Source organism: Acartia tonsa, chromosome 4 (assembly GCF_053477335.1).
Source record: "Acartia tonsa isolate MP-2025a chromosome 4, ASM5347733v1, whole genome shotgun sequence".
Lineage (NCBI taxonomy): Eukaryota > Metazoa > Arthropoda > Copepoda > Calanoida > Acartiidae > Acartia > Acartia tonsa.
Window position 1 is genome coordinate 41,102,083 of NC_137263.1, and position 23,148 is coordinate 41,125,230.

The window sequence follows — 23,148 nt, forward strand, 5'->3', positions numbered from 1 at the left end:
TATGTAAAACTGGCGACAGCAAATGGGGAAATGAAGGGAATCATGAGGTGCGCGCATGATTACGGGGTTTAGTAAATAATATTTAATTTATTATTATTAACCTCAAAATTGTTTTATCTTTTATCGAAAAATAAATATTAATTTTAATTTTTTGATAAATTAAATATTTTTGGAACAAAAATGCTTGTTTACTAAAAGCCTAGAAAAACTGTATTCGCGGCAAAAGAGGTCCCCCCCTCCCCGCTTTGTTGCCCAATACCTCCTTTTTCTTAACTCTTCCCCTTTTATTATAATACTTGCCTTCTCTTCCCCATTCTCATATCAATCAAGCTCAGCAAGCCATACAGGTTAGAACGAGTACATTCCATTTTACTGTTATTTTTAATATTTCTATATTTCCTTATCATGAAAAATTTAAGTTATGCATTTTATTTGTTCTGAAAGATCTATCTTTAATTCTACTAATTGTCTAAAAAGTAATAATTCCTTATTGAAAGAGAATTTTAGGATCGATAATGACTCACAAAATTTTAGAATGATAAACCTGTTTTCAAATGAGTGTGATATGATTAAAGTTTATATTCAATGGAAATTTTTATTATTTCTTTATCTCTTAGTGATGTAACTAAGCAAAAAAATAGCTGCATATAAACGTATTGCGTTCAGTATTCTGTGGAAACTATGAAATTAAAGACTTCTAATATTTACAGTTAGAAAATTAAATCAGACGATTATTATATTTATATTTAAGCATAATATACAATTATTACGTTGAAGAAAGGAATTTAATAGTTTTGTCTTACATTTCATGCATTCTATCATTGAAATTAAAGATTTGTTTATGGTTAAACGTTTTTACAAAGCAATGCAACCATTTAGCCACGTTTTAGTGCTACGTGTTCCATGAGGAAATTAACCCTTAGAAAAACTCTCAAATGCACCAGCGCCCTGTAACTGTTCTTATTAGAATAAGAGGGTCAAAATATTTTGTGTATTTCTCATGTATGATAATAAACTTCCCATTGAAATTTAGTCGTATTTTGCATTATTTAATTATAGGTCTTTTTTACATTAAACGGCTAATTTTTATATCTAGAAGAAAAATATCTTGAAGGATTTACTTTTTATCTAATATTTATAATATTGTAATTTATAACTTTAAGGATGCCCAAAGATCAGGACCTACAGGATTAATGCTTATTTATACCTAGAACCTGAAATCTTTCTGGGCAATTTTATTTAATATTTTAATTTGTTTGTATTATTCTAGAATATTTTAGTAATTTGGTCATTTCAAAAGCTATTTTTAAGTTAGGGATTCATTATTGTATTCCATAACTTGTTGGGCCGTTGATATATAATATAAAAAAACATATAATGTTGAGAAACGAACAGTTTTTATTAAATGTCCCTTTATTGAAATATTTCTTATATTTCAGAGCTTGTAACCTACTTCTCTTGAATATCTTCTTCACTCCTAGTTGATTAATCTCAACAAATCACCAATCTTTTGCATGAGTCAAAAAACCGAGCTACCAAGTTTAACTGGTCACCGCACCAAAACCCGTAAAAGGGATGAAAAGAAGGTAAGCATTCTAAACATTTCCTGACATTCCTATGTACTATGTAGGTCCATGGTTTAGCAAATTTAAATTAAATTAAAGACAGGGTTGTATATTCTGCAAATTTGACACTGCTAAGGGGCAGAGGGGAAAAAAGATGTGGCTGTGGGGAAAAAGTGTAAAAATTAAGAGAACTGTAAACATTTTTTCCATTTTTCTCCCCTCCTTAATGAAAAAAAACTAAAAAAATATGTGGGAGGGGGGATATGAAAAAGTAAAGATATCAGAAAATATTTTTCCATTTTTCCCCTTCCTTGCTTGTGTAAACTAGGAGGGAAAAAAATTGCAGCAGGGGAAAAATTAATGTTGTGCAAAATATACACCCCTGTTTAAATAGTAAACGCTCTACATATAAACTTAGTAGCGTAGCACTATAGAAGCTTGCCTTACCCGATCACGTGAATGTATTTCAACTGGAAATTCAGATTCTTCATTCTAGATGACATAAAATTACTTGGAAAGAGATTTTGCATTATCTGCTCACTCCTGTCACTCCAGTGTTACAACGTACCTTGTTATGACTGCACACTCATAACAAGGTTTTTCATAGTATTGTAAACTAGTTTTAAAAGACAGTCCAAGAATCTCAACAAACAAAAAAAATGAAAAACATGATATGTCGTGTTAACCAAAATTGAACTACCTTGAGAAGCTTGTCAACTAACAAATATATTTAATTGTTTAGATTTATGATCCTACGGGGTTTCGAGATTTTCTTGTACTTGAATTGGATAAACTGATTGACCCTGACACTGGGGTAGTCGACCTTGAGAAGATCTACAAATTCCTTGATGCCACTGGCAACAAGTCTGACTTTGACTATAAGAGGTATGGCGAAGCTTTGTTGGAAATTTTGATCGCCGGTGGCCTGTTGGCCCCTGGCGGCAGCATCTCCAAAGATGGGGACAAGTCTGTTTCAACTGCGATCTGCGTCTTCAGCGATGCGGTCACCATGGAGCGCGTCAAGGCTTGGGACCAAGTGTTCGTCAAGCTCATCCGGAGATACAAGTATCTGGAAAAGATGCTTGTTGACGAGATGAAGAAGATTCTCGTCTATCTGAGAGGATTCACTGATGAACACAGGACCCGCCTTGCCTACATAACTGCCATTTGGGTCACCTCTGGCTTGATTCCCCCTAATACTCTGTCTGTTGTTATCAATGAGCATCAGGTGAAAGATTCCATTGCTCTACACTTTGTGCTAGATATCCTCTCAACAGTGAAGAATGACAAGGGCTCTCAGGCTGTCATCAATCTCTTGAAGAAATCTGGTCTGGACTCCAGTCTTGATCAGCTGTTCCCTACCAACAAGAGGACTCCTGAGAACATAAAGAACAGCCTGATTAACGCCCAATTGAATGATATTGTCACCTTCCTGGCTACCCAGGAGAATGCAGGTGCAAGAAAAGATATGCAAAGGACTCTTCGCAACAGCATCAACTCCGAGAAGCCGGTCAAAGAGATCATTATGGAGATGCAGAAGAGCTCCAAGAAGCACGGGTTCCAAGAATCTGAAGCTGTGACTATGATCTGGTCCGCTGTCATGTCTGCCGCGGAGTGGAACAAAAAGGAGGATCTTATTCTTGAGCAGGCTTTAAAGCATTTAAAGCAATACATTCCTCTGTTTGCGGCCTTTACCACAGCTGCTAAGTCTGAAATGATCCTGTTGAACAAAATCCAAGAGTTCTGTTACGACAACCAGGATTTTCTCAAGTGTTTCAACAAGATTGTGTTGCTGTTCTACAAGACAGAAGTTCTGTCTGAAGAAGTGATTCTCAAGTGGTATAAAGATGGTCATGTCCCTAAAGGTAAATATTTTAATAGCATAACTGCTATATCATTTAGATTATCTTCACCATGGAATATTTAAGAAACCTTACCTTTCTGCTCCTTTACTTCTTTAAAAGCCTTTATTTCAATTGCTTTTATTTTTACCATTTCTATGCATTTGTATATTTTTTTTCGATGCACTTATTTAACTTCACTTTTTCCTCATATTAATGATATGAGTATCATAGTAATATTACATAAATATCTAAGTTCAAATATCACATTATCGCACAAGTAACGCAATCAAATTAAAATTTTTATTCTGTTAATTTCGTCATATTATCGTTAACTGCATTTATGCACTAAAGATTTTCCTAAAACGTTGATATACTGTATTTAACTTTTAAAAATATATTTCAATAGAGCTTCTTGATTAGTTTTCCATTTATGATAAACTCTTGTAATTGCAAGTTTATCTACAGGGGTTTATATTCTGCATGCATAGAATCCCCTGCAAAAGAACGGAAGGGGAAGGGGTGGGGGAAGAGTTCTGAAAACATTATTCCACTTTGTTTCCCTCCATGGGGGAAAAAACAAAAAAAATATGTGAGAGGGGTAAAAACATCTAATGAAATAAAGATTAATGAGAACTTATATTTTTTTCCCTCCTTTGGGGAAAAAACTAGGAAAAAGGGGGGGAGGGGGGGGGGGTGTGGACATAAATATTTTGCAGCCAGGGAAGAATATACATCCTTGCTTTTCCTCTTTCCTACCTCTTTAAGAAAGGTTTTAATTTACTTATTTTTCAGGTTGGACTGTATTTATGGATCAAATGAAGAAGTTTATTGAATGGCTTGAGCATGCCGAGTCCGAGTCTGAAGAGGAATCTGATGATGAATAAACACACGCATACACACACTCACACTCATGAGATTCCGTTCATCTGACCGTGCTTGGCGACACCTGGACTCAGCTGCTGGACTTACCTTCCACACACACACAGTCCAATTATTTTCATTACTTTTTATTATTTTTTTGAGTTTTAATTTAATTGTAATACTTACACAACCAAACACAATCTTTTGATGCCGAGCTGATCTTAGTAACTTATATTTGTAATTTTTATATATATTAGCCCACTGTCAGTTGTAACCATGATTATTCAATAATATATACAATTTTTTTTGTATGAAAACGACAACCATATTGTTACTTAATCACTATTTATTGAATGCATTGAAAGGGTGTTATTTCAGAGGCGTGGTACCTGGAGTACCTGCCAAAATGGACACGGCATTCCAGGCCGTTGATACGGCCATTGACCGTATCAAACGCGAGGTTCAGATACAGAAAGAGAAGTCTGATAATATGTGTAGATATAAGACTGCCCATAATTGGCAGGTCATGCTTCTTGAAAAGAAGTTACTCTATAATTAACTGAAATCTTCTAAACAATTTCATCCGACGAAAATATGTTAATTGCATAAAATAAGAAATAAATCGGTTTGTTGTCGTAGCTAATTTTCTACCCCAGATTAATAAAAGATAAGTTGAAAGTTTACTTTATGTTCACTTCACTTTCGTGTTTAAAATGTTCTATTGGACAAAAAATAATAGTGGAATTTTCGACGGGAAAAATTTTCGTCAAATGCCTAAGTTAACATGAACAACATTTTTTGGTCAGTTCGTTCATCCAGTTAGAGGTGATTGTTAGTTTAGCCAGCTTCAAGTTTTACTTTATCAGAATTAATGATAATTTAATGTAAGAATCTACACAGTGCGTATTGAAGTGCTTTGACTTTTGTGTCAGAACCTAAATTAGGACATAGTGCATTACATTACCCTAAGTTAGGTAACTTCATTTCACTTTTCAACAAAATCTAAAATGCAGCCGTTTTTGAGAAAATTAGATTTGATAATTTCAAGTTCAATTTTCATCCACTAGGAGTTCCCGCATAATCATGACAAGAAAAGCAAATATTATTCATTTATTTTATAAAGTCTGTCATAAAACCTTTCGATGTATGATTTATTTAAGGCTCAATTTCCTTGACCTTAGCAAAGCAACTGATAAAAATGGCCATGTATCAACTCACTTAAGGAGTGGTTTTATGAAGAACTTTAATTAAAGCAAACTTGTTCAAAATTTATTTAAATAATCTTTGCTTTTCTTTTCATGATTATACGGTAACTCCTAGTGGATGAAAATAGAACTTGAAATTTTCAAATCTAATTTTCTCAAAAACGGCTGCATTTTAGATTTTATTGAAAAGTGAAATAAAACTACCTAACCTAGGGTAATGAAATGCACTATGTTCCAATTTAGGTTCTGACTCAAAAGTCAAGGCACCTTCAAACGCACTGTGTCTAAGTTCTAATATAATGTTCATTTGCTCAAATGAAAATTATTTTCGATACACAAACTGTTTAAAAGGAACTATTGGTCTCCCCCAGAGTGGGTAAATGTAAGCCATTACTATTAATAATTGGTATGAAAAATGTATTCAGATTAGTTGTGCAATTTCTTCATTTAAATTTTTTGTTAGTTAGGGATAGCTTAAATGATTCGTAGTACCAGAAGGTATGTTCCCTGAAAAGCACAGCTTAATACTTTAGCAGTTGACAATATGTAAGGAAGGGACCTTCAGACATAGTCCTCCTTTATATTTAACCAACTGATAGAACATGAACATTCGAAATCTCTTATATTATTATATAGATATTTGAAGGAACGCCAATCTTTTTTGAATGGGTACCAGTTTCGTAAATTTTCATCTTGTGCTATCTTTTTTTTCTTGATGTGGCAAGCTTAAAGCTACTGCTTTTGCATGTTAAATTCTGAATAATTTATAAAAGATCACCTTTGAATTGATTCTTGGTTAATAGATTAGATGGCCATCCAAATAGGTTATTTTTTTAAAAGAAGTATTACAAAGATAAACTTTTCACCCTCTCAGTTTTCTCGATTCATTAATTCTGGCAAGTGTTAATTGTAAAGTAATTCCTAATTACAAATATAATATTATTTGAAAACTTGTTACTTTTAATAATAAAGCGAACTGCATCGTCACTCAAAAATAATACTATCCATTGAGTTTGAACCTGTTGATTATCTAAAAATGCGTGCTTTGTTTGGTAAAATAGAATATTTGCAGGAGGAGAAAGAAAAACACGTTGATGACGACCAAGAGCCATCTTATTTCTGGCGAGCACACACAGTCACAGTTTTAATTGTCCTCCTGGGATGTCTAGTCTACACAGCCCTCATAGAGGTGCCAGAAGAGGACACAAAATACAACGGGAAGCGCGGCTTCCTGGCGGCACTGTTCTTCTGGATCACCCTGGGCATGACCATCATGCCTGACGGGCCGTTCCTGCGTCCACATCCAGCCATCTGGCGGTTTGCATTTGCTTCCAGCATTTTCTATGAGCTTTTACTTATTTACATTCTGCATCAGACGCCCAGCGATGCCAGAACTTTGTTGAAACTGTTGGACGAAGAGCTGGGTGAGCCCATACCCGAGAAGAATTATGGCGGTAATTGTGCAATATATGACCAGGAACAGCCTCATGATCCCTTCCACAATGTGAAGGACAAAATGGATATATTTATCATATCTCATTTGTTTGGGTACTGGTGCAAGACTTTGATATTTCGGGATTGGTGGCTCACAACAGGTGTGTATCTGATGACGCATTATTGCCCCTTTTTATTACGACTTTTAAAAAACGTCCAACATAATATCTAAACTTGAAACCGTTTGTATTTTAATGCTGTTAAAATATACCTTTTTATGCCTGTCTATTTAGTTTGGATTAAAAAGTCGTAACAACTCTTTACAACTCGTCTCACGGTCTTTTACCCGATTACTGATAATTTTACTGAGAGTAAACCTGGAAGGAACAAAATATCTCTCAAAATATTAACTAAATAAATAATTTAGTGATATCTGTAATGTTTGAATTCTTGGAATACTCCCTGGAGCACCAGCTTGCAAACTTTTCTGAATGTTGGTGGGATCATTGGATCTTGGACGTTATTATTTGTAACGGAGGCGGCACAATTCTTGGTATCTATACGCTCAAATGGCTAAGCATAAAGGTAAATAAATGTTACTTCTTGATTACAAACAAAAAATTACCTACTTTATATAATAGGATTACTTGGAAAGGTAGGTAGCTACAAAAATACACTACTTTTGAATAACATCTGCTTATAACACGGTTTTATTAACAGTATCTCGGTAGATACGAAGTCGTCAATAATAAATCATAAATATTTTTTAGTAGATAAAAATAAAACACTTGACGTATACATAATCGAAGATATTGTCAGAGAGTAAGGGGACACGTGACTGTAAATATCACTGGTGTGGTACCCAAAGTTTTATAACCACGTTGTTTTATTCGTTTGCTTATACTGTATTAACTTTTATTTAATTTTGATTTGTTGGTTTTAAAATAGAAGTGGCTTAATTGTCAACTAATGATTTTCAGATTTTATATGAAGAAGTTATTTTTTTTATCATGTAGGTTAATTTAAAGTCAATTATCTACCTACCCTTTAGAGCCCTGATTTTTTATGGATTTTATTTATTAGGAATATCACTGGCGAGGACTGTACGAGATCCCAACCTACAGGGGCAAAATCAAAAGAATTATCGCCCAGTTTTCTCCGCACACATGGATTGAATTTCAATGGAACCCTTTGTCCAATTTTGAAAGATGGATAGCTATTCTCTGCATCATTGGCACCTTCCTTATCACAGGTATGTAGAACTTCAAGTTGCTTAAGGTTTACCATTACATAAATGAAAATATTTTAATAATCCTGCTGAAAAAATATTTGCCGTTCTTATTCGTTGGCTTCACTACGTTGGGGATATTAATTGAATTTTAAAAGGTTGGTTCATAAAGTTTAATGTCTAAACCTTTCAACCACTTAAAGTATGCTCTCCAACAAAAACATCATGAAATCAATGACTTAATAAAGGCTTAATTTTTCATTTTAAGATATTTTTTTTCTTTCAAAATGGTATTATCGCACATATATTAAATAAGAAATCCATATATGTCTTCGTGTTTGGGTTTCGGTATCTCGGGGCTAAAAAAAACTGGTTTTAATCTTAAAATTGTACATTTTATATCCACGGAAAGCTGTTTATAATATGATGCGAGAAATAACTATTATTTTTTTCAGAATTAAACACCTTCTACCTTAAATTTGTTTTGTGGATTCCCCCCGAACATATCCTAAACCCTCTGCGTCTACTCTTTGTTCTCCTATGGGGAGCTGTATGTCTTAGGTAACTATCATAATTTTCCTTTTTTTTACTCTAGTTGTACTATGTAATTTGGTTGGCCAACGGAAGATAGGGGCAACTCCTAGATAATAATCGCATATTTGTGTTGCTTGCAAAACCGTTAGTCTTTAATAACTGTAAATTGTAAAGTTCTACATATAAACATTTGTAAGATTACCACTTAAAATACCTGAACTTGTGAAATAAACTCATGGAACTAACCCTTTGACGCGTCTGAATTTGAATGAGATTCATGATAATTGGATAAAACCTTTGTATTACTAGCAGAGTTTCGGATCCGCATTGATTGTATGCGGATCCGGATCCTCAAAATTTGGTCAGTGCGGATCCGGATCCTACCGGATCTGGATCCGAAACTCTGATGACTAGTAATTATGTGCCCTAAAAAAGCAGAGCCGAATCGGTCTTGAGCGGTTAGAGAGATCTTAAGCTTAATCCGTAAGGACATACAGATGGACATACATAGTTCTAGTTTGTATTGCAGATATACTCCAGTTTTATCTAATAATAATTTCTCTAATTTCAGAGAAACCTTTCAACTGCTTGACGACCCAGATTGTGACAAGCTTGGCAGACAGAGCTGGGTCATGTTGACCATCATTGCCACGGAGCTGCTCATCTGCTTCAAGTTTGGCTGGAACACCATCACACAACCCCTACCCAAACATATAGCTCTATGGTAAATTTTTTATTTATGTAAATGACGGAGAAGCTTGCTCCCAGATGTCTTTTGGTCATGTTTCTGTGTTTTTTACATTAACAAACGAGCTTATCATATCTATTTTGCGAAAATAAGACTTGAATCTACAGCTAGAACTAAACTCTTTTTAAGCCTAATACAGCTACGTAAATTTAGATTATGATAGTTAAATTGTATTTGCTTTTAAAATCCAGTCACCTACCAATAACGAAAGTAATTTGTAAGTCGAATAATTTGGCAATATTTATTTTTACAAATGATGAAAGATTAATTTTGCAACATCTGGGCAAACAAAGCTATAGTAGGTATGATTACTATTACATACTTATGATATAATAATTATCTTTAATTTGGACTTTGGCCTTTGTATTGTATGTAGTTGATATTGATTAATTCATTTAATATTCTTTTAACTTCAGATATTTAATAGATAATTTGGATCTACTGCAGTTCACGATAAAATATTGCTGGTAAGCAGTATTTTTAAAAATTTATGAATTTTAAAGGCTGCTAGCTGCCAAACGGCTGAACGTACAGATCATGCCCGCACACTGTTTTAAGCGGCATAAGAAGGCCTACAAATAATCTGGAATGGCCATAAATCAATAATGCATAATTATCTGGCAGTGCAGAGAAATGTGCGAAAAAGACCTATTTTACGCGTTTTTTCTTCAGTGAAGCTTTCCCTGTTGGATCTTGGCTATTCTAGATTATTTGTAGGCCTTCTTATGCCGCTTAAAATGGTGTGCGGGTATGATCTGTGCGTTCAGCCGTTTGGCAACTAGCAGCCTTTAAAATTTAATAGATTTTTGGAAATATTGCTTATGCTTACCAGCAATATTTTACCGTGAACTGCAGAAGATCCGATAATTTTTATTTAACAAATGGAGATAATATTTATGTGGAATCATGTTTTTATATTATAATTTACAAGTATTTTGTAGGACGATTTTTTTCCATTTTTCTCCCCTCCTTGGTGTAAAATAACCTAAAAGAATATGCAAGAGGGGGGATAATATGAATAAAATTAGATAGTTTTGTAAATATTTTTTCACCCTCATTGCTGGAAAAAACCAGGAGGGGAAAAAATAAAACATTTTGCAGCAGGGGAATCTTGTGCAGAATATACACCCCTTTACAAATATTTAAGTCCGCTTCATGGACTTGTCTCTAAAAATAATTTAATAGTTACCTATTTTATTTTAGGTGGGTGTTAGGTCTTGTTCTCCTCATAGTATACACGTTTGTCAAATTCTACCTTTTGAAGCCCAACAATATTCCAAAGTAAGTATTTTTACATTTCAGCAATATTTTTATTTCATTAGTTAGGTAAAGAAAGAGTCATTTTATTAAAAGCAGGGGAGCAGAAATGTAACTTTTTGGAACTTAATAAAAAAGCAGCAGAACCGTCGAATATCACAATATACCGTGGCTTTTTTTGTTGCCTATTCTCCGGCAGCAGATTGCGGTTTACGAGGGCCGTGACGCAGTTCTACATTAAAGCTACTTTTGTAACTGTTTTATTAAGCTGTGTTTTTATGTGTTAGTTACCCCATTTTACCGACCTTTTTTTTATCAAACAAACTAGTTATTTACCTTTATGTGAAATTATAGATAATAATCAATCACTTGTAAACATAACCAAACTTTTTTTTTAGACCCGAGAAGGAAAACATCCGCGTTGGAACTCCGCACAGTACACCCAAGCACACCCCCCGCTCCCCACCTCAGGGAATCAAGGAGGACTAAATTATATCCACAGAAAAAAAGTCTAGTTTGTTGTTCAGTTCTGCAATTGTAGTCTGTTTCCCCCGGTGTTTACATGCACAAACAAAATTTACTGTTAAAAAAAATACAAAAGCATATTTTTCTTATTGTGCTGGATTGCACTTTTTATAAGTATATATTCACTAAATGTTAATCATTACTCATACATAATAATTCATTCACACAAAAAGTTCACAAAGTTTATACTTATTTGGGATTTTAATTGCGGGTTATGGCACCCAAAGAAATATTTTTTTACAGTACTAACTAAATTTTCTTTATTGACAACTATTAACGGTTACAGTTAGATACCACAAACAGTTTTTGGGTGCCATATCATATGCTTTATATTTGGTATTTAAGAAATAAAAAACCTGCCTATTTTGTTTTTGTCATGATTAAAAAATAACAATTTTCTGTTTTGGCTGTGATGCCCGGTTAATATTTTTTTTATTCCTTATGGTGTTCAAATAAATTCATGTTATTTAAACTTTAATGGCAATTTTTAGGAAGTTTCCCATAATTTTTGTCAATAAAAAATGTGATAAGAAAATTTGAATAGTAAAGTTAAGTAAGTACTTATTAGTTATTATTAACAAATTTAGTTATTTTTATCTTTAAAAATTCAGTTACTATGCCATAATGTACCTAGTTTCTTAATATAGACATATTAAATTTTATAGTTTATACAAATTTTAATGTTCCAAGCACATTTAATGGTTGTGTAATGATAGATAGATACAAAGCATTTTAAAAATAATATTTAACATAAAATTTCTAACAAACAAATATCTAAAAATACTCATAGACAATCTTGGGATGTAAATTTTTAAAATGGAAGTCTTCATTTGTAGACTTTGCGTAATTTATATATAGAGCAACCTGAAAACTATGAAACAACAAAAAAAATTGTTTTCCGTCTTGAATCAAAAATACCAATTTTTTACGGTCCTTGAAAGTTTCATTTTAGCTAATGACTTTGAGTGGTGATTTTGGCAGCTAGGGTAAAAGAATTTGCCGACTTATTTTGAAACATAGGATCTTCCATAAATAGATATCTTCTACAATTTCAAGTGATCACGCAAAGTCGACAAATTTGGACATCCAAATTTAAAAAATAAAATGGATTTCTTAAAGTTTAAAATTATGTAGGTATAAAGTTAGAAAAAAAATTAAACTTCACAAAAGCTTTTACTAATTATTTTTATACCTATACTTTATAGACTTTAGCATTTGTATTTTGTAGTATCTTAGTAATATTGTAGTAACTTTTTTATAATCGCGCAATAACTTTGTAGTCCTTCTAGTATGCTATCGTTTTTAATTGTTGATGTATTAAATCTAGTCTTTTATAATCAAATAAAGGGGTGTAATTATATATTATTTCCCCAATTTATTAAAGGGTTTGCGATTGAAAAAAAAACACCTCAGTTACGGAAAAAAATAAGGGGAATTAAAAAAATTGTTTTAAATGAAGGTGTAATTGTCCTTCGTATTATTTCTTAAATGGTTGATTGATTTTTGGAGAAAAAAAATTATTAAACTTAGTCGCTGTATTGAATGTTGTCATCTTTGTTTCGTACAAATGCAGGGGTGTATAATCTGCACAAGATTTTTTTTTTCATCTGCTGCAAATTATTTCTTCCCCCCCCCCCCCCTCTAGTTTTTTACCCAAAGAAAGATAAAATATGGAAACTGTTTTCGGTACCTACCTTCACTTCATTTTATCTAATTTTTTTCCTCCCTTACACAAATGATATTTTTCTCGATTTTTCCCTCAAGGAGGGGAAGAAATGGAAATGGAAAAATGTCTTCAGGACTGTTTATTTTTGCATTTTTTTCCCTTTCCTACTATCCTTTAATCCCCCCCCCCCCCCCCCATTTTTAGCAGGGTAATCATGCAGAATATACACCCCTGACGAAATGAGAAAAAAAAGGTAATAATATTTTCATTTTTTTGTTGTAAATGTGGGCCCATGTGTATTCGCTTTGCTAAGCTAATAATACAATTTTTTACACAATAACTTCGCTAATAACACATTCAGTAGTAGTTCTCTTCAATAGAGAAATTAGTGCGTTTTCCAAATACTTATAAATACATATTTTTCTTTATTAGTCAGGTATATTAAGGGATATGACATTGGACGATAAATTTTACATCCAAAATGGTGTTAAACTAAATTATCCCTTGTGTAGATTAAAATTATTAGTTGAAAGATTTTTACACTACTGGTTTGAAACCAATCAATCATAATTCATTCAAAGTACCCTAAGTTTTGCAACAAGGATTAGATAACGGGGTTATAAAACTGGTAACATTGTAATTTACAGTCCAATGTCCCATCCCTCTCTGGTATTACTGTTTGTAAATTTGTAACAAGGGTGTTAAAATAATATTAAAAATTGTTGAGTCTGCGTTCCTACCTCTAAATTAATCCTATACATGAAGGAAACACAAATCAAAATAAGGTTAAAATGATATATTTAACTTCTTGTAAAAGTTTTAAACTGCCAAAATGTAAGACAATACTAATTCATTTAAAGGATTGATCTAAAGTCGGGGCCAGATTGAAATATTATCTTATGTGTCAGTGTTAAAAGAGCTTTGTAATTTTGTTTTCGGGTGTTGATTTTTATATTGATATCATTATTAAAATTATCTTATGGATGATTTATAATAGGCAATATTTCTTACGAAACCCTTTTATTATATGTTTTTCATCGTATTGTTTTGATTTATGAACGGGTTCTATTTTGATAGTTGATTATCTTCTTGATTGATCTTTGGGCATTTATATATTTTAATTGTAAGGATGTACAAGGATGATAATAAACAGAGTAGCGAAAATCCCATTCATATATTTCACCTTTGGAAAATTTTGTATGTACGATGTTTTCAGTTTTTACCGTTGTAATTAGGGATACAGGGATAAGACAATGGTTGAGTGATTAATCTTTCCACTCCTGTTTCTGTGTATTTAATTCTACCTGTATAATCTTGCAGTTTTGGAAGGGAGGTTGGAGAGGGTAACACCTAATTATCTGCTATTTTCTTTTCCTTCTCTTTTTGTTAAAAAGGCAATCAAAAGAATTTATAAAAATACTCCTAAATGATATTAGTTTTAAGAAAAATATTTAGAAATGTTATGCTTTAAATAGTCTATTTAGTAATCAATTTTCATGTTCACAAATCATTCAATCATATTATTGTTAAATGTTTTGGTTATCACGTGTGCTATTAGTAAAACAAGAAATTTATTGGTGACAGAAATAAAGCAAGAAAAAAACTGTTATGCCTTTTACTTTTGGAGTTTTTTATTAAAGACAAGTAAAAAAACATTTAGGGTACATTTTTTACTTTTAAGACAGTTAATTTCGAAAATTAATTTTTATTAGTGCAGTGTTATAAATGATATTCAATAAAACAGAAAATATTAAGAGTTTATTTTAATTGGTAAAGTTTTAGCTAAATTTTTCTTTAATTGCCATGTATCTGACTCTGATAGAAAATGTATATTTTAAAAATTGATTGAAATGCTTAAATAAAATAGAAACATATAGAGTAGTGTATTAATGGATAATAATTTCAGAATTAAAATGAAGTGATACCTACCAACAAAAAGGAACAAAATAGTATGTGAAAATAAGAATTTAATTTTAGTTGCCCTCAAATTTTGTAAGCATGGATGAACTTGTAAAAATGCTCCTTGATGGCAAGAGCGATAGAGAAATCCTAAATAGAATCCACCAGCTAGAGGCCACTCAAAATTTTTCTGTGGATAATGGAAATTCTTCTGCTGATAAAGAAAGAAAATCGTCCAATGACAATGCTTCCAAACCTTCTACCACTGCAAGAGCCCAGAGCAACCTATGGAAAGAAGAGGCCATGCTAAAAGATAATCTTATTGTGCTTAAAGAAAAACGAACCATAGGCCATAATGACCATGCTTACGATTCTGCCGACTCGGATATATCCTTATCAATCAGATCAGATTCTGATATGGAGCCGAGATCTTTTAGTGAAATCAGAAAACGGATGCAGATTAAACGGCAGACAACTAGCCTTACCACTCCTAGATCAGAGGTTTCTTCAGTGTCCGAGGTTAGCTCAGTAAGAAAAGAGGTGCCATCTTTAACTATTGTTGATAAACAAACTCGGGTGCCAGAGTTGAAAGATGACACAGAAGTGTCATCTGCAAGTATACTTAAAACAGAGCTAAAGGCTATGTCAATATTAAGTACACACAAATCAGATGAGCCAGCTTCAAGCTTTCAACATACTCATGAACCTGACATGCCAACAGTAAACTCCCCACGAACAGGGGTGCCATCAATGTCAACTCTAAGTACACCAAGAACAGTTGTACCGCCTGTTACTTTATCCGGGACAAGCACACCAGCTTTACTAGACCAAAGTCTGTTGTCGGAAGATTCAAATTCTGTCCCTACATGTAGTACGCCAGGAAGATACCGTACTGATGTTCCTGAGTCTTATGATTATAAGGCTTCTGCTTACTCCGACTCTGAAGACGACACCCCTGTTTTAAGGTAAATTCAAATCTTATTTGCCTAATATTTTTATGCTTTTCCATAAAGTGCATAGCAAGCACAGTAACAACCTCCTTTATTTTCGAAATAAAAAAGGGGCAGGGCCTATACCTGCGCTCCCCTTAATCCTCTTTCTTGCGTGGATACCCCGTATCCAATTAAACCTTATCACTAAACTGACACAAACACCAAGAAGAACTTAAAATCATTTTTTTGTTCAACGATTCTTTTTAATTGTGTTAATCACGTTTTACTGCATAAGTTAAACTAAATGTAGTCTTTATAATATGTATTATTAAGGTATGACAGTAACCTAAGTGTGAATACAGTTGTTGAACGACCACACTCTTCAGAACAAGACATAAGCAACACAGATACAGACAACAGCAACTCTACTTCTCCAAGAGATTTTCCTCTACGTAGAACAGGATCTTATACACTTGACAAACCATCTCCATTACTGCAAGCACATCTTATCAAGTTTGGAACTGATGATCTTGACATGTCCCATTCAGATAGACATCATTTAGAAATAGAATCTCTTAAAATTAATAAGTCTGAAAATATATCAACAGCCGAAATAAAGAATGATTCGCACATGTCAGAGGATTTGATCACTAAAGCGTTGTATTCAGAATTAAATGAATTCACAAGAAATCTACCTCATAGAATATCCCATGAAAATTCCGCAATTATTTCCAAGGAAGTTACTTATCCAAATAATAATATTGAATCTCTTACATTATCACATGATATAGATGATAATCATTCTACAATATTTTCTACAACAGACGATGAAATCTCAAAGTCACAAACACAAAATAAAGAAGAATTTAATCCAAATATTAATTTTGTTTCTGTTGATATTGATGATAGTGAAATTACAGAAACCACAATAGATTCATTTGTCGCCAAAAATCTACAGTCTGTCCCATCTACGAAAATTTCAACCAAAAGGGATTATGTAACAGCCGAAAATTTAGAGGAGAGGGTCCAAAATCTGGCTGATGATTATGTTCGGGATTTAAAAGCTTTACTGAAAAGGCAAGAAGAAGAGAGAGTTCACCTAAGAATGGAATTTGAAAGAAAACAAAAGGAGCTTGTTGAACAAATAATTGGGCAATTTCCTAATCTTCAGTCTTTTGACAAAGAAAATATTGCTCCTTTTCCTGAAAAGACAAAGCTGCTTGATGATAACCAACCCATTATAAAGAGAGAAATTAGGGAAAGGTTTGATGACAAAGTTATTGAGACAAGAAATGTAATGGAGACTCCAAGAATGGCTCTAGAACCCAAGTTTGAAAAGGCTTGGACGAAACTGACCGCACTGGCGAGAGGATTTCTTGTGCGAAGACTTATGGCAACAGAAAAGGTTCAATCATTGAAAAGAACTATAAAGGATACTGTCGCCTGTGCAGTTAAACTTCATCTTGATTCAGGTATTTTCATTTTGTAATACATTATTTTTGTTGGCATAATGGCTCTTTAAGTTGTAAGTATTAGTTTTTCTGTAAACAACCTTACTTTACTCGTCACATTTCCTCATTAAGAAATATATGGCTTTTTTGTTTTATAAGTTAGCATTCTCATAAAAAAATCTTGCTTTAAGTGGCTTTTATTTTTGATAAAACCAGGGTGCCGGAGCCGTATAATTTTGATGCGGCTCCAGCTCCGGCTCCTACCTTAAAATTAATATATCAATTTTTTTTCATTATTGAATTTGATAAAATAAAATAAATAATATGAAATATTTTGCTTTTATTTGATTAAAGCAATATAAAAGAAGAAGGATGTGTGTCTATTTGTTAAGTAACAATAGTTTTTCAGTTTATTATATGGAAATAGACCGTTGCCAAATTATAATATTACTTTAAAAAATCATTTTTAGCTAGTCCGGAGCCGGAGCCGTTTTTAACGAAAAATACGGCTCCGGCTCCACCAAAAATGTTGCGGCTCCCGGCTCCGGCTCCGGAACACAGGATAAAACTTTTAAATTATAAATATACTGAGGAGCGAAAAGTCTTAAGTTAATCCTTATCTTATTCGTCCATTTTAATTTGTCATAATCTAGAAATAGCTTTAATTATTAATTTCTAGGAGTGAATGGTAAGCATAGTGCCGAAGACCTGGAGCTCCACAGCAGGCTGATAGTCCAGCTAGAATCTGCCTGTGCATCATTTCATACAATATTCTTCAAGCTTAGTATACATGAACGAATGGCCATACTTGCCCTGGATAGGGAAGCCAAGAAAAGAAAGGTACATAATGTCTTTTTAAATTACAAAATTTAATTCATTAGCATTTTTGCCATTTTGGGCATTGTACACTAAAATGAATAATCTGGTTTCCAAAGTTTATAAACAATAAATCTTAATCAACAGAAAAGTGATTTTGTTGATGGTTATTGGTAGTGATGAAATTAATTTATCGTTCATTGTATTATTCTTTAAGCTATCTGGTTAATGTTTTTTTGAAATATAAGCTACCTGGTTAAATATTATGTTGGAATGTATATAGAATACATGAATATTTTGAGAGATTCTCGAATACCCTGATAAAATATTTTTCCAGCTGGCTAATATAGCGTTATTCTTAACTCTTCTAACTTTACCCAATCACTCCCATGCCACGGAAGAACGCATTGAGCAATATCTGAGGACTATATCATCAACCTAAATAGACGTAAAAAAATTCCTCATATTCTTTTGTCAATTAATGTAAGTCCGTATTTTTTAGATGAATCGCCCAGCTACTTCGCCTGATGAAAAGAAAATCACTACAGTCACAAGAAACAGGTTACATAATTTTTCCAGTATGGCTTCGAAACCGATTAATATCCACTGGATTAGAACAGGCTATAAGCAATACTTTAAAATCATGTATTCATCATGTACCTACCTATTTAATTTTCTGGTTCAGAAACCAATTTAATCTAAATATTTGCGGATTCGAATTTTTAAAAATAGTATTTGTCAACAATCAATTTTTGTTTCTAGATTAGAGAAGCAGAAAAGTTTACCAGCCGTGACAAAAGGTCGACAAGTTCTTAGAAAACTACAAGAAAGTTCTCCATATGAAGACACATTATTTTCTAGTCAACATAGCAAACCAAAAAAAGAAAATAACTATTTAGACAAGAATAAATATAAACCAATATCAAAAACTTCTCAAGATGAAGGATTACTAAATGTGAATAATAACAGAGTAGAGAAAAGTCCGGAGAAGATGATGAAGAAAGTTATTCCTGTTGTAGCACAGAAAAGAACTCCAAAGAAACCTGCTTGGAAATAACTAGGTCAAGTCTGGGTTCCTATGGACTGAGATAATGAAAGATAAATTAATGTACATCCCTTGTTACAAAAATTATGGTCAGAATTATTAATGGAAAAGCTTTGACACTAAAGTTTATCCCTAATTGAATAGGTATTTTGTTTTCATTTTTTTTAGATTGATTTATCTGTCATTGAGGCTGAGATTTGAACTTTTTAACATACTTTATTTAATCTCATGACTAATAATCAAACGCTTAAAGAAAACATATGGCATTGCATTTGCTTACAACTAAGTTATTTAGTCATTAGCATAATAACGTTAACATTTATACCAACAACGGAATTAATTCGGGGGGAAATCACGAAACTTATACGTGTTTTTCAGCTGCCGTAGGGGGTCAACACATAGTAGAATTGACGACCTTTACATCTGCCCCCCAAATATTATTTTAGATTTATTTAACTTGTTGGTTATACCTTATTCCTGATAACGTTATATAACAATCTTTTCATGCAAATTAATTTTTGCCATTGTAAAATTATGAAATCTTTCAGGCTTTTATTATCTTTTTATATGTTTTTTATTTAGTAAACCAATGTACCTGAAAAAAGCACATGCACAAGAATTTAATTTTTAAATTTGTGAGCAACTTTTATTAATGTATATTTATTGTATGGCATTTTCTTAAAAACATTCATTTGTTTGTCACGTCTCAGAATTGGTTTCTGTTCATTACTGGATTCGGAACCGCGTAGGAAATCTGTATTTTGTTTTGTGAATTTGTAAATGTGAAATTAATACAACTATATTATGCAATGCACTATTATTTATAAGCTTCTTTTACACGAATGTATTTTTTGCAAAATCTCTGTGATCTCACTTAAATGTAACACAAACCGTCCACATTTGTTTTTAAAACTAGAATGATATACTTTACAAATATATATTTCAGTATATTGTACAAAAATTGTTGTTAAGTTTTTCATCAGAATACGAATTCTGTTAAGTTTAAGACGTATTTATCATAATCTTTAACTATTCTTATACAACACATAAAATACAAATAAACAAGGATGACAACATCCATTAAAACGAATCTATAGAACGATAGGACAAACGAACTTGTAGAATGACAGAACTGAATAAACAGAATATAAAAGTAGAAGTCTAAACAAATTTGTAAGTAAATTTATTAAGTTTTCTAAATCGTACTTTACTACAGGAATGACCATGCAAAGTTTGAAATCAAACATGCTCAAATTAAGAATAAGAGCCATTCGTTAAGTAAGAAAGGACCGACTCTAATTATTGAAAATCTCCGCTTTTAAACATGTATTCAAAAGTTGCGGAGAAAATAAAGGCTTTAATATTTCAGGAAGATTTAAATGTGTAATATGAGGTAAATGTTCACTGGGGGCGGGGGAGGGGTTAATCGTATTGAAAAAATTATAATTTAGACAAAATATGGTGGACTGAGGGTCTATCACTGGGAGTTTTGCAAGCATACGACATAACAAGTTCCAGGTTTCTATTGATGGTAAAATCTCCGCCCATTTGAAGAGGATCGTCTTCCACTCCCGCCAAAGCTGTTGGTAACTGTCTTCCCTGCAATTATGTATTTATTAGGGGAAATAAATGCAATTTTATTTTAACTTTTTATTTGCAACAATAGTTTAGAATCTTGGCCAAGAAACTATTCATGGTTTATAATACCTGAGCTTTTTGTGAGGCATAATAGTGAATAGTCTTCATGTTCCAGACCTTCATAACACTCCGCGCCAGGCCAAACTTGGAATACAAAACTCTGGTCGGATCTAAGTACAGGTGCAGTCCAGTTTTGGTTTGTTCCAACCAGTTCTGGGCTCCCTAAAATATGGACTAAATTAAAACCTAGTCTAATTTTCGTAGCATAGGTTTATGAAGGGAAAGTCTGTTTTTAAAAGTTAATCAATTACAACTCATATTCGCAGCAAGCTAATAAACGTATTCAATAAGATTTTCTAAATCGTGTTCTTAATGTTACTGCGCTATTTTTAGATATGTTTTGTTTACGTATCCTTGTATTTTATCCAATAATTGTGTTGGAATTAAAACTGAAGAAGCCAATCTACTATTTGATTTGTTTCAGTTAACGTTAGTAGAATTTTAAATTGGTAGGATTTCCTACCCAAAGCATTTTAATTTAATTAACCCGTGAAAAGGTCCTTGAACAAGATTTCATGCGATTTTGCATATAAATTAAATGAGCATGGCTCTGTAGCGCTAGTTTATTAATGCTATTTACATCATGTTAGAACCAAACTATATTAGACAATTTTGCGGCAGTCGGTCTTTTTTCAACATCCGCAGCAAAGTCGCCTTTTATAAGTAATCAGCAGTCATGCTGATTAGGCATATAAAACCAAAACATAGGTCAAACGATATAAAAAGCAAAATTTAAAGAATCTATACCTGTGATGTTCCAAAGGAGACAACGACGACCTTGCAGCCAGCTGTGGAGAACATATGCAGCTGTTCCTCAACTCTGGCCACGTGGTCGCGTCACGGTAGTCAGGCAAAATGGCGGAGCAGGATGAAGTGGACATACTGGTCTCCAGGGTTTGTAAATAATTCACTTAAGCTTAACTTTTCTTCACTAAAACAAAGTTTCAATTATATAAAGGAACTTTTGGGAATTGTGACACACTGAAGCCCATCCGGGCCGCCAAACCGTGCATTGTTTCCTATAGATAAGATAGTAGCTTAATAACTTAATATACCTTGGTGTGAAGAGTTGGACTTCCTGACTAATAAACCCTCCTTCAGAGATTGGACTGGATTGTTGTCCAGTAATTAGAGTTTGATCTGCGGAAGCAAGGAACTTGTTCCACTCATCTTCTGCCTCCAAAAGCTCCTCATAAACTTCCTGGACTAAAAATTTAAACTTGATATCCAGCATTACTAATAGATCCATAGGGAAAGGACATAGTTGATGAAAAAAATTGATGTACATTCCAAATTATGAAAAACAAAATTACCCTTTCTGTAGATTAAAATTGTTTGCTTAGACACTACCAATTTAAGAAACAACAAACCATAAAACTATAAAAGTGTCTGTAGTTGTTGAACCAACTAATAAGGTATCGTTGTTATAATCTTTGGGTACCAATGTAATTTACAGTGCAGAATCCCCTCCCTCCATGAAATTATAAGAAAAATTCATTTAACATACAATAAAATTAGTTTCAATGACTAAACTATGTACCGGCTTTGTTCTTAAAATTGTCCTTGAATAATTGCTGCAGTTCCTCCTGACCGTTGACACCAAGTGTAGAATAGAATCTTGCATAGTTACCAATATTTGGACCTAGCTGTTGGGAGATTTCACTTTCGATCCATCTTTCTGGATTTACCTTAATTTAAGAAGTTATTTAAAAAGTGACACTTTTCACTCTTGGCCATGATGATTTCTCCTGTAACAGATACACTACACATAACAAAACTCAGAACACACAAGCAACTTTATAAGCATTAACAAAAAGTGAATAAGAAGCATTCTGTATTTAAGTAATTTCGAGATAGATCTGTATGAAATTTTTTCTTTTACTGATATTAAATGCATTTTTACTCTAGAATTGCCGAAGTTCGTACGTCTAATTATCTGATTATTTTAGCTTTGCTTCTATTGATTTTGCAATAGGTACTAATTTAAATTATACTATTTCCCTCATTAAGATTTAATAAACCTTAAATGTTTCTTTTGCTTTCTTTATAGTTGCCTCTATAAACTGTATAACATCCTGGGTAGACTTACAAATTGTGTCTGGGTCCATTTTATTAAAATTAAACGGATAACATCTGAAATGAGCAATAGTTTTGGGCATTTTCTAATGGATGTGTTACTTCACAAATGAAACAAAATATTAACTTCATTAAAAGCTGCACTGTTACTATATTCATTTAACTAATAAGAATTTAATTATTTTGATAACATTATATGTAAACTAAACAAGAATTAATGCTCTACTGAGCAATTCATATGAACATTTTGTTACGATTTGGTTGTTCACTTTTCACGGCGAAATTTTTAAAATACTAAATTATATATTTCAAGCCCACAAGAAAACTTATGTCTTACATTGTAGAAACTCATTAAAAAATTGTT

At 32.8% G+C, this 23,148-nt stretch overlaps 4 protein-coding genes across 6 annotated transcripts; 3 read left to right on the plus strand and 1 right to left on the minus strand.

The window, feature by feature from the left end:
* Positions 1 to 70: 70 nt before the first annotated feature.
* kra (basic leucine zipper and W2 domain-containing protein kra) lies at positions 71 to 4,649 on the plus strand. Its single transcript, XM_080158203.1, has 4 exons — positions 71 to 347; positions 1,440 to 1,586; positions 2,308 to 3,430; positions 4,202 to 4,649. The coding sequence occupies exons 2-4, from the start codon at positions 1,515 to 1,517 to the stop codon at positions 4,291 to 4,293; spliced, it is 1,287 nt and encodes a 428-aa protein (XP_080014329.1). The 5' UTR covers positions 71 to 347; positions 1,440 to 1,514; the 3' UTR covers positions 4,294 to 4,649.
* Positions 4,581 to 11,412, plus strand: LOC145317223 (phosphatidylserine synthase 2-like). Its single transcript, XM_080158202.1, has 8 exons — positions 4,581 to 4,793; positions 6,548 to 7,070; positions 7,337 to 7,494; positions 7,993 to 8,161; positions 8,593 to 8,698; positions 9,243 to 9,395; positions 10,623 to 10,700; positions 11,075 to 11,412. The coding sequence occupies exons 1-8, from the start codon at positions 4,581 to 4,583 to the stop codon at positions 11,163 to 11,165; spliced, it is 1,491 nt and encodes a 496-aa protein (XP_080014328.1). The 3' UTR covers positions 11,166 to 11,412.
* Positions 11,413 to 14,689: 3,277 nt separating this feature from the next.
* On the plus strand, positions 14,690 to 19,971 carry Cp110 (Centriolar coiled coil protein 110kDa). Of its 2 annotated transcripts, XR_013878945.1 has the most exons (6): positions 14,690 to 15,731; positions 16,032 to 17,170; positions 17,829 to 17,989; positions 18,468 to 18,526; positions 18,728 to 19,099; positions 19,559 to 19,682. XR_013878945.1 is itself a non-coding variant. In XM_080158200.1 (5 exons), exons 1-5 carry the CDS (start codon positions 14,866 to 14,868, stop codon positions 19,020 to 19,022), a joined length of 2,520 nt encoding a protein of 839 aa, XP_080014326.1. In that variant the 5' UTR covers positions 14,690 to 14,865; the 3' UTR covers positions 19,023 to 19,971. The 2 variants fall into 2 exon arrangements, 1 of the variants encoding a protein (XP_080014326.1); XM_080158200.1 differs by having other exon boundaries at positions 18,728 to 19,971.
* Positions 19,972 to 20,408: 437 nt separating this feature from the next.
* On the minus strand, positions 20,409 to 22,856 carry LOC145317227 (uncharacterized). 2 transcript variants are annotated; one of them, XM_080158207.1, is made up of 5 exons: positions 22,730 to 22,856; positions 22,249 to 22,396; positions 21,764 to 21,914; positions 21,456 to 21,639; positions 20,733 to 20,870 (listed from the first exon to the last, which is right to left on the minus strand). In XM_080158207.1, the coding sequence occupies exons 1-4, from the start codon at positions 22,814 to 22,816 to the stop codon at positions 21,555 to 21,557; spliced, it is 471 nt and encodes a 156-aa protein (XP_080014333.1). In that variant the 5' UTR covers positions 22,817 to 22,856; the 3' UTR covers positions 20,733 to 20,870; positions 21,456 to 21,554. The 2 variants fall into 2 exon arrangements, with proteins under 2 accessions (XP_080014334.1, XP_080014333.1); XM_080158208.1 differs by lacking the exons at positions 21,764 to 21,914; positions 22,249 to 22,396; positions 22,730 to 22,856 and adding an exon at positions 20,409 to 20,609 and having other exon boundaries at positions 20,718 to 20,870.
* Positions 22,857 to 23,148: the final 292 nt, after the last annotated feature.